A 13506-nucleotide genomic window follows, 5' to 3' on the forward strand; every position below is an offset into this window, starting at 1 on the left:
CACCTAGTGCACCAATCCTGGAGGTGCTGCAATGTGTGGATTGGAGAAAAGAAATGTGTACTGCGGCTCTGCGTCCAGGGATGTGGTCTTTTTTACCCTACTGCTTACATTTTGTAAGGATATAAGCAATGGACGTTAAAATGGGTCCATTCAGGGCCTTGTTGTCATGTCCTCAACTTTTCAGGCAAAAGCACTCACTGATTTCTGAATAGTGAGTGTAAAAGCGCTAAGCTAACCATGTTGTTCCTGCTTACATTTCACATGGTTTGCTAATTTTGCATTCCCTTTGAGTGTTTGCTTTTCCAGGATGTTGTTACTATTTTTTGTAGGCCACATATTGCTCTTGTCTAGTGCGTCATTTAAATTGAGCCACATCCAGGTGTTTATAGCCGGCAACAATTGGGTTGTAATTGAAGGTAGTGTGAGTTTTTCTCAGTGGGGCAGTATGGTTTGCAGTGGGGAAGAGGATGTGCCACTATGGCCAGAGCTGCTGAATTTGGAACTGGTGAACCAGGTTCAGCCTTAATAACCAGTCCATTAGACCACTCTCCTGAGTGAGCACAACCCATGCTAGACCTTAGAAGGCTTCGCAAGACCTTAGAACAGAGGTCTTCAAACTTTTGGATGCCGAGACCCCCCTGTCAACATTTTGAGGCGTAAGGACCCCCTCTTGACAAAAATGTCTAAACCTGTTGACTAAATTGAGTGGGATGAAAATGTAAATAAGGTTATGTGATGCCGCGTATTTTGTGATAGCATTGCTTCATTATTTTGATATTTGTTACACACAGTAACGCTGAGGAAAGATTTCACCCAATCAGTACCCATTTATAACCAAAATACAGCAATTATCATCAGAAAGATTTCAAGTCAACCTTTGTGAAGGGCCTTCCACTCTGCAGCAATACGTGCTGCCACATTAGAAGCTCACCTGGCCCTGACCGGAAGAAGCAGGGGTCCCTTAAAACCCTGGCGGTTTTGTGTAGAGTTAAGCCTTTTACCCATGCAGCTTTCCTCTCACCCCCTCCCTTCCATCCCTCTCTCCTCTCCTAACCCCGGATCCCTCTCTCACTTTGCAGGTCATTTTCTTTCACCCCTTTTTACAACTTCTGAACTCTCCCCATTCAACCTCTCACTTCACCTTTAATCACCTCTTGCCATTCTGTCCTTTCACTGCCCTCATCTCTAACAGTCTCTCACATTTATCTCATGGCCTCTCTGGCCCTGTCACCTCCCTTGCCCCTCAGCACTTCTCATTCACCTCGTCTCTTCATTCAAATTTTTGTCTATTTGTATCTTACACCTCTCCAGTCCCCCCATTCCTCTTTCACATCTCCCCTTTGTTCTAACAGAAGCCCTCACCTTTGGATCACACTCACTTCTTGCGTGTCCACACTTCTCTTCGGCAATTCACATTTCTCCTCATCCCTGACCTCTTCAATCAAATTCTCTCACTCCCTTGCTGTCCTCTCTCATTTTGGGTGCGGATGCAAGTTCAGAATGGGATGAATGAATGTATGATTACTGATGGGCTTGTTTGAGTGAGTTGCATATTGAGTAGTGAGGGGGACAGGTGAGTGAAGTGTCACATGAGTGCAGGATGAGTAGTGTACTCGTGTGACTGCAGGTTGAGGTATAGTGTGAGCAGGACAAGTGCATTTTGAGAGCAGAGTGATCACTGTGAGTGCAAGGTGAGCGGGTGAATGGTGCAAGTGCATGGTGATCAGTGTGAGTGCATTGTGATCACTGTGAGTGCAAGGTGAGCGGGTGAATGGTGCAAGTGCATGGTGATCAGTGTGAGTGCATTGTGATCACTGTGAGTGCAAGGTGAGCGGGTGAATGGTGCAAGTGCATGGTGATCAGTGTGAGTGCATTGTGATCGCTGTGAGTGCAAGGTGAGCGGGTGAATGGTGCAAGTGCATGGTGATCAGTGTGAGTGGATTGTGATCACTGTGAGTGCAGGGTGAGTGTGACAATGAAGGGCGAGAATGAGGAATGAGTTGTCTGAATGCAGGGTGCATTCCTAGACCCATGAAGTAACTCAGCATGTTATTGACGGGGCGTAGACTTTAAGATCTAAGTTAAACTATTGCGGCATTAATCGGGGATCGAGGGTGAAGGAAATAAATAATGTGCTGATCCTGCAACAAACTTCCAGTCGTATGGTTAGGGTTGCCAGCAGATTATTTTGGTGGCCCAGTCGGTACAAAAAAAAAACAGTCACCTAAAGCGGTATTTTCAGCGCTTATCTGTGCATACTTCCCAGGGCCGGCTTTAGTGCTGGTGGTGCCCTGTGCGACCAGGTTTGTTGGTGCCCCCCACAATGACCACCCCCACCACGGATTCTCTCACTAGCACCCTTTAACAGTGACCAAGTCTCCATAACCCCACACTCTCAGATGAATTGAATTAGTTATATAGTGCCACTCATACCAGTGTAGGGTGTCCGAGCACTTTGCATCACACACACATTACACAGAGACAATCAATCATTAGTGTGTAAATCAGTGTATAGGAAATGTTACATAAGCCAAAGGACTAAAAGTATAGGAGTCACATGTCATCCATACTGGTAGGCAGTATAGTTCAAGAGTGCTTGGTGTGGAGAAGCACAAACTCAGAGTCGAAAAAGAAACCGCATAGTTGGGAGTTTCCTTTAATAATAAGAATTGACTTCTAGCCAAATTAACCCTTTTTGCAACATTAATCAATGGTCTAATAATGTATTCTTTGTAGTGTGCATGCTGTTCTAGGATGAAAGTTAATAGCTCACTATTCTATATTAGGACTTTAAGTTATAAATTGCAAGTAACAAAAGGATGTCTCTCTTGAAAGCAGTAACCTGCTGATCTCTTCACATCATACACACTCTGTAATCTACTTGGTACACGTTCTTTGCAGCAGGCACATTAACCCTCTGCACTAACTTCACCGAAGTCAAAACCTCAACTATGCAAAACACTGATCTCTCTCCAGGAAGATAATTAATCACACGAGTTATCTTGACATTTATGTGAGGCCTGGTAATTGCCGGGGAAAGAAACGCTGCAGCAGGTGCTTCAAAAGCACAATAAACTTTCACACATGGCGCCCCCAGGAAGCCAACTTTGTATTCCTTTCCATGAAATGCATTCTCACACTACGGCAGTGAATGTAAAATACAAATGCTAGGGGGCCCAGGGGGTACTGGAACCAGCAAAAAAACCTAAGCCTCTGTAACCAGTTTACAAAGGCATGTTAAAATGCAAATGGCCCAGCTGAGCCCCCAGCAGCTCAAGTTTCACTGCAGCAGCCCGGGCTGAGACACAGGACGGGGGAAGGGGGGGGGGGGCTGAAGCCCTTGGGCCTGGGCAGAAGTGTGACCGGGAAGGCGCGACCCCCTTTGCATCACTCCACGGCCCCCCTGGGGGTCGCGCCCCACAGTTTGAAGACCCCTGCCTTAGAAGCTCTGGTGTCTTAGCACCAGCAGGCGGATCCTAGCAGTGGCAAGTGTGGTTTAACCTTCAAGGCTTGTCCACCACAATCCATACTGAAGTTCAACTCCAGTCTTGCGGGCAGGCCTATGAAGCAGCACACCCTAGAACAGTGACTGTCATTGAGGTCACAGGACCCTTGAAGGGCCAGCTCTAGGGCAGTGCAACCGGTGTGACCGCACCGGGTGCTGACTTTGGGTGGAGGCATTATGTTTGCAAGTATATTAAGATTTTAAAAGCGCTTGCTGCCTCCTTCCTGGCCTCCAGCAATTTTCGGCATCAATAAAAATGGCATGATGAATCTGGTGTTGAATGTTCTTCCTTGAGAGAGATCTGCATATTGTTTAGTGGAAGTTTTGACTTATGGAAAGGTAGCTCAGAGTGTTAATGTGCCTGCTGCAAAGAACATGTACCATGCAGATCACAAAGTGCACATAATGTAAATAGGTCAGTGGGCTACTGCTTTTGTCAGAGAGATCCTATTGTTACTTGCAGTTAATAAGTTAAAATCCTAACATAGACCAGTGAGCTATTAATGCAAAGGGCACCACCAGTGCTAAGGCCGTCCCTGCCCTTGAGGGCAGTCTTCCTCACTGACCTGCCTGTGCCTGAGGCTGCGAGCAAGACTCCGGCTATGCTAGCAGGCTGCACCACTACCTACCAGGCCCGGTTCTAGAGGGTGGGCCAGGCCCACCAAACATGAGCCTCCTTAGCCCTCGCAGTCGCAGTGAATCTGCCACCGATGTACAACAACAATAAAAACTGTTAACTTGTGATTTACAATCCTGCTGCAGAGCAACCATTTGTCGGTTGGTAGTTCGTAAATGCAGATAAACTGAATTTTGTGGGAATAGCTCAATGGGTTACTACCTCTGTCACAGATATCCTTGTGTTACTTGCAGTTCAGAAGTTAACATAAGACAGTGACCAATGAACTGTCATAAAAAAACTACATACAAACTTCGCTTTTTTTGTGTTGTGATGTAGTTAGAACTTCTCCATTCTTTCATTATTCTAATGTTACTAATAAGAGTTTGTTTGGGCAGTTATACATTTTTATCAGTAAAGCCAACCCTGACCACTGGAGTACTCTTTAAATCCTGACTTTGTGCTTCTCCGAGTCCCGACCAAACCCCCGTAAAATATACTGCCCACCAGAATGGATGAAGTGATTTCTACACCTTGTAATCCTCATTAGTTTATGTGACATTTCGCGTAAACTGGTTTTGATTTATTGTCTCTGTATAATGTGTGCTTGCTGTTATGTAAAGTACTGTGACACCTTACACTGATATGAGTAGTGCTATACAACGAATGGAATGGGTATGAGAGAGGGGCAATGGAGAGATAAGGGGCACTAGTGGAGGGTGGCAGTGAGGGAATACCAGAAAGAGGTCATGGGGTGGGGGGAGCTACGGAGAGATGAAGGGTGTGGGTGGCAGACAGTGAGGGAGGGTGGCAGTGAGGGAGTCAGAGGAGGAGGTCACGGGGTGGGGGGGAACTACAGAGAGCTGAGGGGCACTAGTGGAGAGTGGGAGTGAGGGAAACCGAGGTGGAGATCATGAGGTGGGGGAACTACAGGAGAGATGAGGGGTACTAATGGAGGGTGGCAGTGAGGGAAGCCAACGAGGATGTCATGGGGCAGGGGGAACTACAGAGCGATGAGGGGCAATAGTGGAGGGTGGCAGTGAGGGAATCTTATGAGGAGGTGGGTCACAGGCTGGAAGGGAACTACAGAGAGATGAGGGGCACTGGTGGGGGTGGCAGTGAGGGAATCCGAGGAGGAGGTCACGGGGTAGGGGGGGGAACTACAGAGAGATGAGGGGCGCTAGTGAAGGGAGCAGTGAGGAAATCCGAGGAGGTGGTCACGGGATGGAGGGGAAACTACAGACAGATGAGGGGCGCTGGTGGAGGGAGCGGTGAGGGAATCTGAGTAGGTCATGGGGTGGGGGGCTACAGAGAAATGAGGGGCACTAGTGGAGGATGGAAGTGAGGGAATCTGAGGAGGAGGTCATGGGGTGGGGGGGCTACAGAGAAATGAGGGGCACTAGTGGAGGATGGCAGTGAGGGAATCCGATGAGGGGGTCATGGGGTGGGGGGAAACTACGGAGTGATGAGGGGTGCTGGTGAAGGATGGCAGTGAGGGAATCTGAGGAGGAGGTCATGGGGTGTGGGAGCTACGGAGAGATGAGGGGCACTGGTGGAGGGTGGTAGTTAGGGTGTCTGAGGAGGAGGCCATGAGGGGGAGTGGCTACGGAGAGATGCTTCATTTGAGCACTATTTACAAAACTCAGGATATAAAAATCATTTAATGTTTGCACATTGTCTTGTACACTTTTTACTCTGAACCGTTGCACAATTGTTTGAAGTTAAGTGCGTTTTTAAATGTCTTTATGCTATTTTATATGAAGAATAAATTGGTTATATTTAAATTCATGTTTTGTGCTCGACATTTCATTTTTTAGTGTTCTCTGTAGGAATGTCTGTGTTTTATGACTGTGTATCTTGGTGCTCCTTAAGGTAATCATTTACTATGCTTTAAAAGTTAATACAATCCAATATGTAATGAAAAATGTGTTGAAAAATACTTTTTTTTTTTTGGCCTTTCCGTCTCCCAAATTTCTTGTGTGGGGGGGACAAGTTCAGCCCCCCCAAACTCCCCCTAATATTGGTTGCTCACTGCGCTTGCTTGCTACACACCATGTGGGGGCTGGTCTCACTTTTATTTCTCTCTGATTTACTACTCGTGCCTATTTTTGGTGATCTCTGAAAGAATGTCTATGGGTACATATGACTGGGTGGGTAACCTGGTGCTCTTGAAGGTCATCATCTACTATTTACTGTGGTTTGAAAGTTGATACAATTGAATATGTAATGAAAAATGTGCTGTAAAATTCACCATTTTGGTCGGTTGTTTTCCAAAATTTTCTTGGGGGGAGAACCCCCACAAACCCCCCTAGTAGCGGCCGGGCTCGCTCGCTGCGCTCGCTCGCTACGCGCTGGACGGAGGCTGGTCTGCCAAATTTGACGGGGGCTGGTCTGCCACATTTTGCCAGGGCTGATTTCAGTTCCCAGTCCGGCCCTGAGTATACATTTTCTTGCCTGGTATGTTGGACAGCAGGGTGTAGGGAACGAGAGACTGAGGGACAGTGGGGGCTTGGAGGTGGAGGAGAGAGAGGTTGAGGGAGAGCGGAAACTCGGAGGTGAAGGAGAGAGAGGGTGAGGGAGGGCAGAAACTTGAAGGTGGAAAAGGAAGAGAATGAGAGAGAGCAAAACCTTGGAGTTGAATAGAGAGACTGAGAGAACGCAGAGCCTTACAGGTGCAGGAGAGAGAGGCTGAGGGGTAGCTGAAACTTGGAGGTGGAGGAGAGAGAGGCTTAGGGATAGCCAAGACTTTGAGGTGGATGAGAGAAACGCTGAGATGCTTCATTAGCCTTCTTGCTTTCTCAAATTTGCTTAAAAATGCACCATTTCTCAACTATTTGTTCAAAATTTTCATAAGGGGAGCCCCCCTTATGCCAGTAGGGCTCGCTTGCTACGCTCTCTCACCACAGACCACTCATCCCAAACATTTACGCTGCTCCACTTTCAAACGTCACCATCCACCACTGCCAGTAAGGTTACTCAGGGCTTTAAGTGGGATGAAAAAACTAGGGAGTCTCTCAAAGGGGCGCGGCCAATGTAATTAAGGGTGTGGCTTAAAAACACGTAAGATAAAAATCTGTGCTTAGCATAGTGAGCCGCCCGACTTGTATTTTGCTGTTTGTCTGCATCCAGGTATATGATACAACAAGTATCATCATACCTACAACAAGTCAGGACTATTGGCTTTGTCAATGGTTGTTAGTTGCATAAGATAAATAAGCAGAAACTATGGCTTATTGTATATAATATTGAAAAAAGCTTCCACTTAAAGCCCTGGTGACACCACGACAATGTTGCTGCTCCTGAGTTTCAATAATAGAAGGGAAATACAGAGAGAAAATGACTCTTTAAAGGATTTCCCTTCCCCTACAACGCTCACCTGGCATGACGTCATGCCGTAACTTCTCCACTAGTGAGAAGTGAGCAGTGTGAGCACGCGCACATCGTTGTGCCTGCCGTCACTGCAGTCCGGAAAAAACGGACCGCCTGCGCCAGGGCACAAAACAGAGCCTGAGACCCGTTTTGAGGCCCCCTTTAAAAAACTGCCGGGGCTCTGCACCCGTGAAACCCGGCCCACTTAAAGCCCTGAGGTTACTTCAACGTATCAAATTAATTTTTACAATAAACCAGACTCATACGTGAGATCAGATTTAAGGTAACTTTTAAAAGAAGGGTTACTTTAGAAAGTCACCTCTTTGTTACCCAAAACTCAGGTAGCCTTTCCAGACTATTTGCAGCAGTTGGTACCTGAGACAACATGCTGCCCCACTGCAAGGAAGTGTGAAGCGCTCCAAGTAACAGGGAAAAAGAGATTTGCTGAAAAGACGAAGTTTGACTTCATCCAGCAGAATGACTACCAGTCGGTAGCCCCAGATGGCCTAGCTTCGAAGAGGCTACCGCCTCCATGAAGTACATGGCGATCACACCTTCTCCTGCCCACTCCTTTGTGTGTAGACAGACATGCTGGCATCGCCTCCAGATGGGGAACGCCATTGCAGAACCGTTTTTCACGAGGGCTGGCTCATAATGCTGGGTACACCCCAGGGGTGAGCCCAAAGCTTCTTACAGGTGAAGAAGTTTTGCTCCATCTAGGGTTCAGTTAAAGAGTGGTATCCTGGGATCTTTGGTGGTAAAACCTCCTGGGAGTGATAAAGAGGGGGGATAAGTTGCCTCATGGGAACTATTGCCCAATTGTCTGGTGGTCCCTGGACCCAGCAAAGAGAGGCTGCACCAAAGAGTGGACTGCACCTGCTACACCCGAGAGACCCACAAAGAGGAATGTGCCTTCTGTGCCCACCCGTGGAAAAGGGCTCCACTGGTACCAGGACGGAAGTGACTATGGGCTAGTTGGCTAGCACCCTGTTCAGCACAAGGGGCACAAAAGCTGAAGGAAGCCTGCACACTTGAGGGCCTAGCTACCAAGGAACACCTGCCTGCCACAGGAACGCCAGAATACCTGCTGAGAGACTGAGACCTTGAAATATCAACTTTAACAAATCCATTCAGATGTAAGCACAGCTGAGTTGTTAGCGTGTAACCCTGCACTCTCCAATTGCAGTACTGGCCTCTCTCCCAGTAAAAATGTCAATTGCAAGTTTTTACTGGTCGACCATGGAAACACATGTTCTACTTTTTAATATGCAGCACCCTACTTTAAGACTCAATAGGCAGACCTAAGCACATTAAAAAAGGAGGTTTGGCCTTTGTCATGGTTATAAATGGCAAAGTTGAGTGAGCTGTTTTTAAACTGCTCTACCAGTCTGCAGTGGCAGGCAGAGAAACAGGTTTTACTTTGCCCCACTCAGGCTGGCACAACAAGTGCTGCAAGCCCTGGGTGACACTTTTCGTTACAGGCCCTGTGTACCCATTGGTACCATATACTAGTGACTTATAAGTAAATTAAGATAATCCAATTAGGAATAACCAGTGTGCCATTACGCTTTTAATGGTCTAAAGCACTGGCACTTGGGTACGGTTTGCGGGCCTCAGTGCACTCACAGAGTAAAAAAAAAACAGCAGCATCAGCCCGAAAAATAAGGGTGACCATGACAAAAAGATGCATTTCATTACACTCCTGGATACCCGGGTGGACCCAGTAATACTCACTGCAGCATCTTCAGCATCCTGCATCAAGACCACTTCTTGATTGGACTTCGTTTAAAAGAGAAAAGTGCAAAGAGAACCCGAAGATTGCTGAAGGTGACAGGTAACTGTCCCTCTGGGCCTGAGTGATCCCTGTGACAGACTCTCAAAGGCAATTCTCAAATGCGTTTACAAACCTCTTGCACCGATTTATTGCATATATAAACTAAACCTAAATTAATTTTACTTACCTAGGAAAAATCATATCTCCAGTTCCTAAAAAAATAGATTTTTGTTGTTTAGATGTCTATTTAAAGCCAAATATACACTCTATTTGTATAAATTGGTGTTTGATTTTTAGTGTGTTATGCTTCATACTTAGCTGTTGTTTTGGTACTTCTAAATGCTTTACACTTGTTCCTTTGATTAAGCCTGACTTCTCTGTGCCACAGCTACTCAGGACTGAGGTTTGGGTTTTATTAAAGAAAACTAACTGGACCGCATACAGATTTTGACATTATTACATGGCGAGGGCTCACAACCACACCACACCACATTATGTCCCACTTTCCTACAGTTCAGATTAGATAACAGTCTCTAGAATTGGCATCTCTCTCTTTCTCCATATCTCAAAGTCCTATTACAGACAACAGGAGCCTATCTTCGATCTGAGGATTCTCCGATGTAACACTGCAAAATTAGAGTCCAAATTGGTGAACCTGCATCCCAGTGCCCCTTCTTCCCAGAAAGTTTATTTTTGTGATGGTTTCTGTCACTTCCAATTCGAAATACTTCTGTTTGCTTCAGACAGATTTCTTTATACTACACTAACACCGAATGTCTGGCATTGTGGGGAAAAGCACAGAAATGTACCTCATCTGATTCTCAGTATTGATACTAATGTAATAACAACAAAAACACTTAAATGATCATCAAGTATGTTTTCATTCTATTATTTCAACAACATACTTTTAACACAATATAACAACATATTAATAAAATGGCGATCATATGCTTGATTCAGTTCTTTATTTGAGTCATAACACAATGGCAATGGCAAATACTAGTGCTTTTTCGTTCACCATGTCATAAAAACAACACCAATGCAAAAGATATGTGGAATTCTAAGATACAGCTCCAAATATTTTTAAATTTGCAGTATGGTGAATGTCCATATAGAGCTTTTATCCGTAATATATTTTGCGACACAAAGAGCATAAGCAGGGAGTTATGGCACAATTTTTCCGGAAACCGCACAGCGCAGCTGATTTTCCTTTCGGTAGGCTCCTACAGAAACTTGTGTAGCCTAATACCCCTGTGTAAAGGTGTTTATGTGATGAGGATTAGAGACGGGACTAATGAGCCTCCCAAGGGAATAGTGAGAAGTGAAAGAATGTGTACCTCATTGCATGGTTTCTGTGCAACTATGGCACCTAATGCCTGAACAGTTTATGTGATGACGTACCAGGGCCACAAAGAACCACTGACTCTTAAAAGTAGCTGATTATGTAAATGAATGGCTGCTCTGGGGTTAAGAGCAGTCACATTACGCATTAATTTTGAAGACTCAAAGTAGATGCAGGGAATTGAGTGGACGAGGCGGGGATGGCTTGCCCCAGTACAAGTGATGTATCAGTATAAATGCATTGAAATTAAGTCTGCTAAGATTATTGGGAGAAATGGATCAGACATTTGACTGAAAAATAAGCTGCTTGTCCATATTTATACAATACAGGCAGTGGCTTTACCTGTACCTCCCAATGCTTTATGCTAGAGTGTGGTCTGATTAACAGCTGCAAAATGCAGTGTCCTCACTGGCTTGTGACATGGTGTAGAAGCTGTCTTTTGTGGTTCTTCTGTATAGCGGTAGGCTGTGTCCTTGTATGTCTAGTGTGACGTACTTCATATGATGAGTATTGTGGTTTATTCGGATTCTGGCGCGCAGGCAGGACTTTGTAATTACAGCGTGTTTGACATGTTACAAATCACTATGTGTACACAAGTCGTTTTTATATATTTTAATCCCGGTGCACAGGAATTGCTTTTACATTCACATCGTATGACACAGCTTTCGAGCAGCAGCACATGGACGACCCCTTGGGACGATTACGAAGTTGACACCAAGGGTGACACAGACCTTGACCATTATTTCGTTGGGGCATCTTCCATGAATGATACCATCGTCTACTAAAAGGTCATTCATAAAGCAGCCATTTTCCAAACGGTGGACTTGCAAGTCCACCAAGAGAAAGACGATTTTGTCATTGAGACATTGTCTAAGTCAGAGCTGAAGGTCCAATTTCTGCCCATATTAAAGAGTATGCTCATGTCCGCCCCAGAGGCCCCCAGGGAACCCGTTAAGGCAAGGGTAGGAACAACAAGGGTAGAGAAGAAGTATAAACCTTCCCACAATGACCCTGTGTACAACAGGAACCATGTCCTGCTCAACTCCCTGATGATGCACACCTCCCACAAGAGGGCTTAAACCACACGGGACGCCCTTCTGCCTGATAAGTAGAGCAAAATGCTGGACACAGCTGGCAAGAGGGTAGCTGTAGGGGTGGTTACCATCTGCTGCAGAGCAAATTTCGTGGGACCCCCTCTCCCAGTATGATAGAGCCCTATGGGAAGAAATGCAGAAAATGGCCAAATATCTCCCAAAAGTATTCAGAAAGATGAGAGAAGAGAAGGAGTCCGAGGGCAAGACCATATCCAACGCCTCCATTCGTTGTGCTCTAGATGCTGCAGCCATAGCCTCCGGGAGGGGGTGGGTGTTTACCACCTTCCTCCTAATTAGACACCATGCCTGGTTCCGCATTTTAGGTCTATGTCGACATTATTGGAAGAAATCAATCAGACATTTGACTGAAAATAAAACCGCTTGTCAACCTTCATACAAACAGGCAGTCACTTTACCACTACGTGCTAGTGCTCGAGGGCCAGTGTGTGTTCCGTATAACAGCTGCAAAACTCGGTGTCCATACTTGTTCATGTGGAATCTGGCATTGAAGCAGTCTGTCATGGTTCTTCAGTATCGCGGTAAAGTGTATTATCTTATGTCTAATGTAATGATATCATATGAAGGGAGATGAGTATTGCTGTTCCCATCATTCTGATCCCAGTGCACAGGGAGGTCCTTGTAATTGCAGTGCTTTTGACATCTTACTACTCACAGTTTACTCACATAGGTGGTGTTATATATTCTAATCCGGGTGCACATGCAATGCTTTTATATCTACAGCTTAATTGAAGTGTTCCAATTCACTTCCTGCCCATAAGTGAATTATATTTTGAAGTCCTGAGATTTGATTAAGTCCATTGATCAAATAGTTGAACCGCAAGATGAGACTTCCATTGTGGTGAGCCATCTTCAGAGTTGGTTATCAGATCAGTCCATATCTGAATTACTGACTATTAAAAGCTCCTTTGGGAGAAGCATCTGCAAATATTAATGCAAATGACCACAAATATTTGTTATTGGTAAAGTTTGCCAGTCACAAATAATTTCTTTCCTACACCAGGTGCAAAAAAGCCTCCAATGCCAAATATTTCTAGCTGATGCCTTTGTGGTAGAATAAGCTACAAAAACGAGTCTTCCCTTGGCACACTTGTCTTACTTTCGTCGTAATGTTGGTTTTCTATTTGCCAGGATATTTGTTTTCAGGGTCTTGTTTGCACCTTTCTTCTAGGTATTTATCTTCTTTCTGTCTAGTTTAGTTGAGGGCCAGTTCAATTTTTTCGTTCCATAGTGCTTGATTTTCTCTGGAAAGAGGTGAATAGTTACACAATTTATATGTATATTTAGCTTCATATGCTAATCAGTCAGGTTTCCGATCTACATGATGAGGTTTGCCAGCATGGAACATTTATAGGAAAAACAACTTTTCTCATAGTTATGATATTCTTGTTTCATATATTATTTGTTCTCATATTGTTTGCAGTCAGAGTCTCAAGATCAGGTGTTCCTTCGCTGGACCAGTGGGGAAGCAGCCACCATGCACATCCTAGTTGTACATGCTATGGTCATTCTGCTTACGCTTGGACCTCCTCAAGGTAAGTAGTACTTTTAGATTGGATAACATGAAGGCATAATTTTCTGGGGAAAAAATTGATGAGCCCATTCCAATGTGTGTTTAATGCAGTATCCATAATTTGGGGAACAATCTAGTAAATAAATTGTTTATTTATTGGTATCCTTAAAAACATGCAAGTGTCAAGCTATGCCTTACCTTAAGCATACCAGTGGGTTAACTCCTAAGACTTTTAAATAAACTGGTACCATGAACTATTCTTGGAAGAAGGTGGT

General features: G+C 45.1%; 1 protein-coding gene across 1 annotated transcript in view; it reads left to right on the top strand.

Annotated features, from left to right (window-relative positions):
* The window catches only part of INTS1 (integrator complex subunit 1), a 625364-nt gene that overhangs the window by 376988 nt on the left and 234870 nt on the right, over window positions 1-13506 (top strand). Inside the window, exon 26 of the mRNA XM_085629257.1 lies at window positions 13142-13253. Coding sequence (XP_085485383.1) covers window positions 13142-13253 — 112 coding nt within the window. The remainder of the gene's footprint in view (window positions 1-13141; window positions 13254-13506) is intronic.

Source organism: Triturus cristatus, chromosome 10 (genome assembly GCF_964204655.1).
Source record: "Triturus cristatus chromosome 10, aTriCri1.1, whole genome shotgun sequence".
Taxonomy (NCBI): Eukaryota; Metazoa; Chordata; class Amphibia; order Caudata; family Salamandridae; genus Triturus; species Triturus cristatus.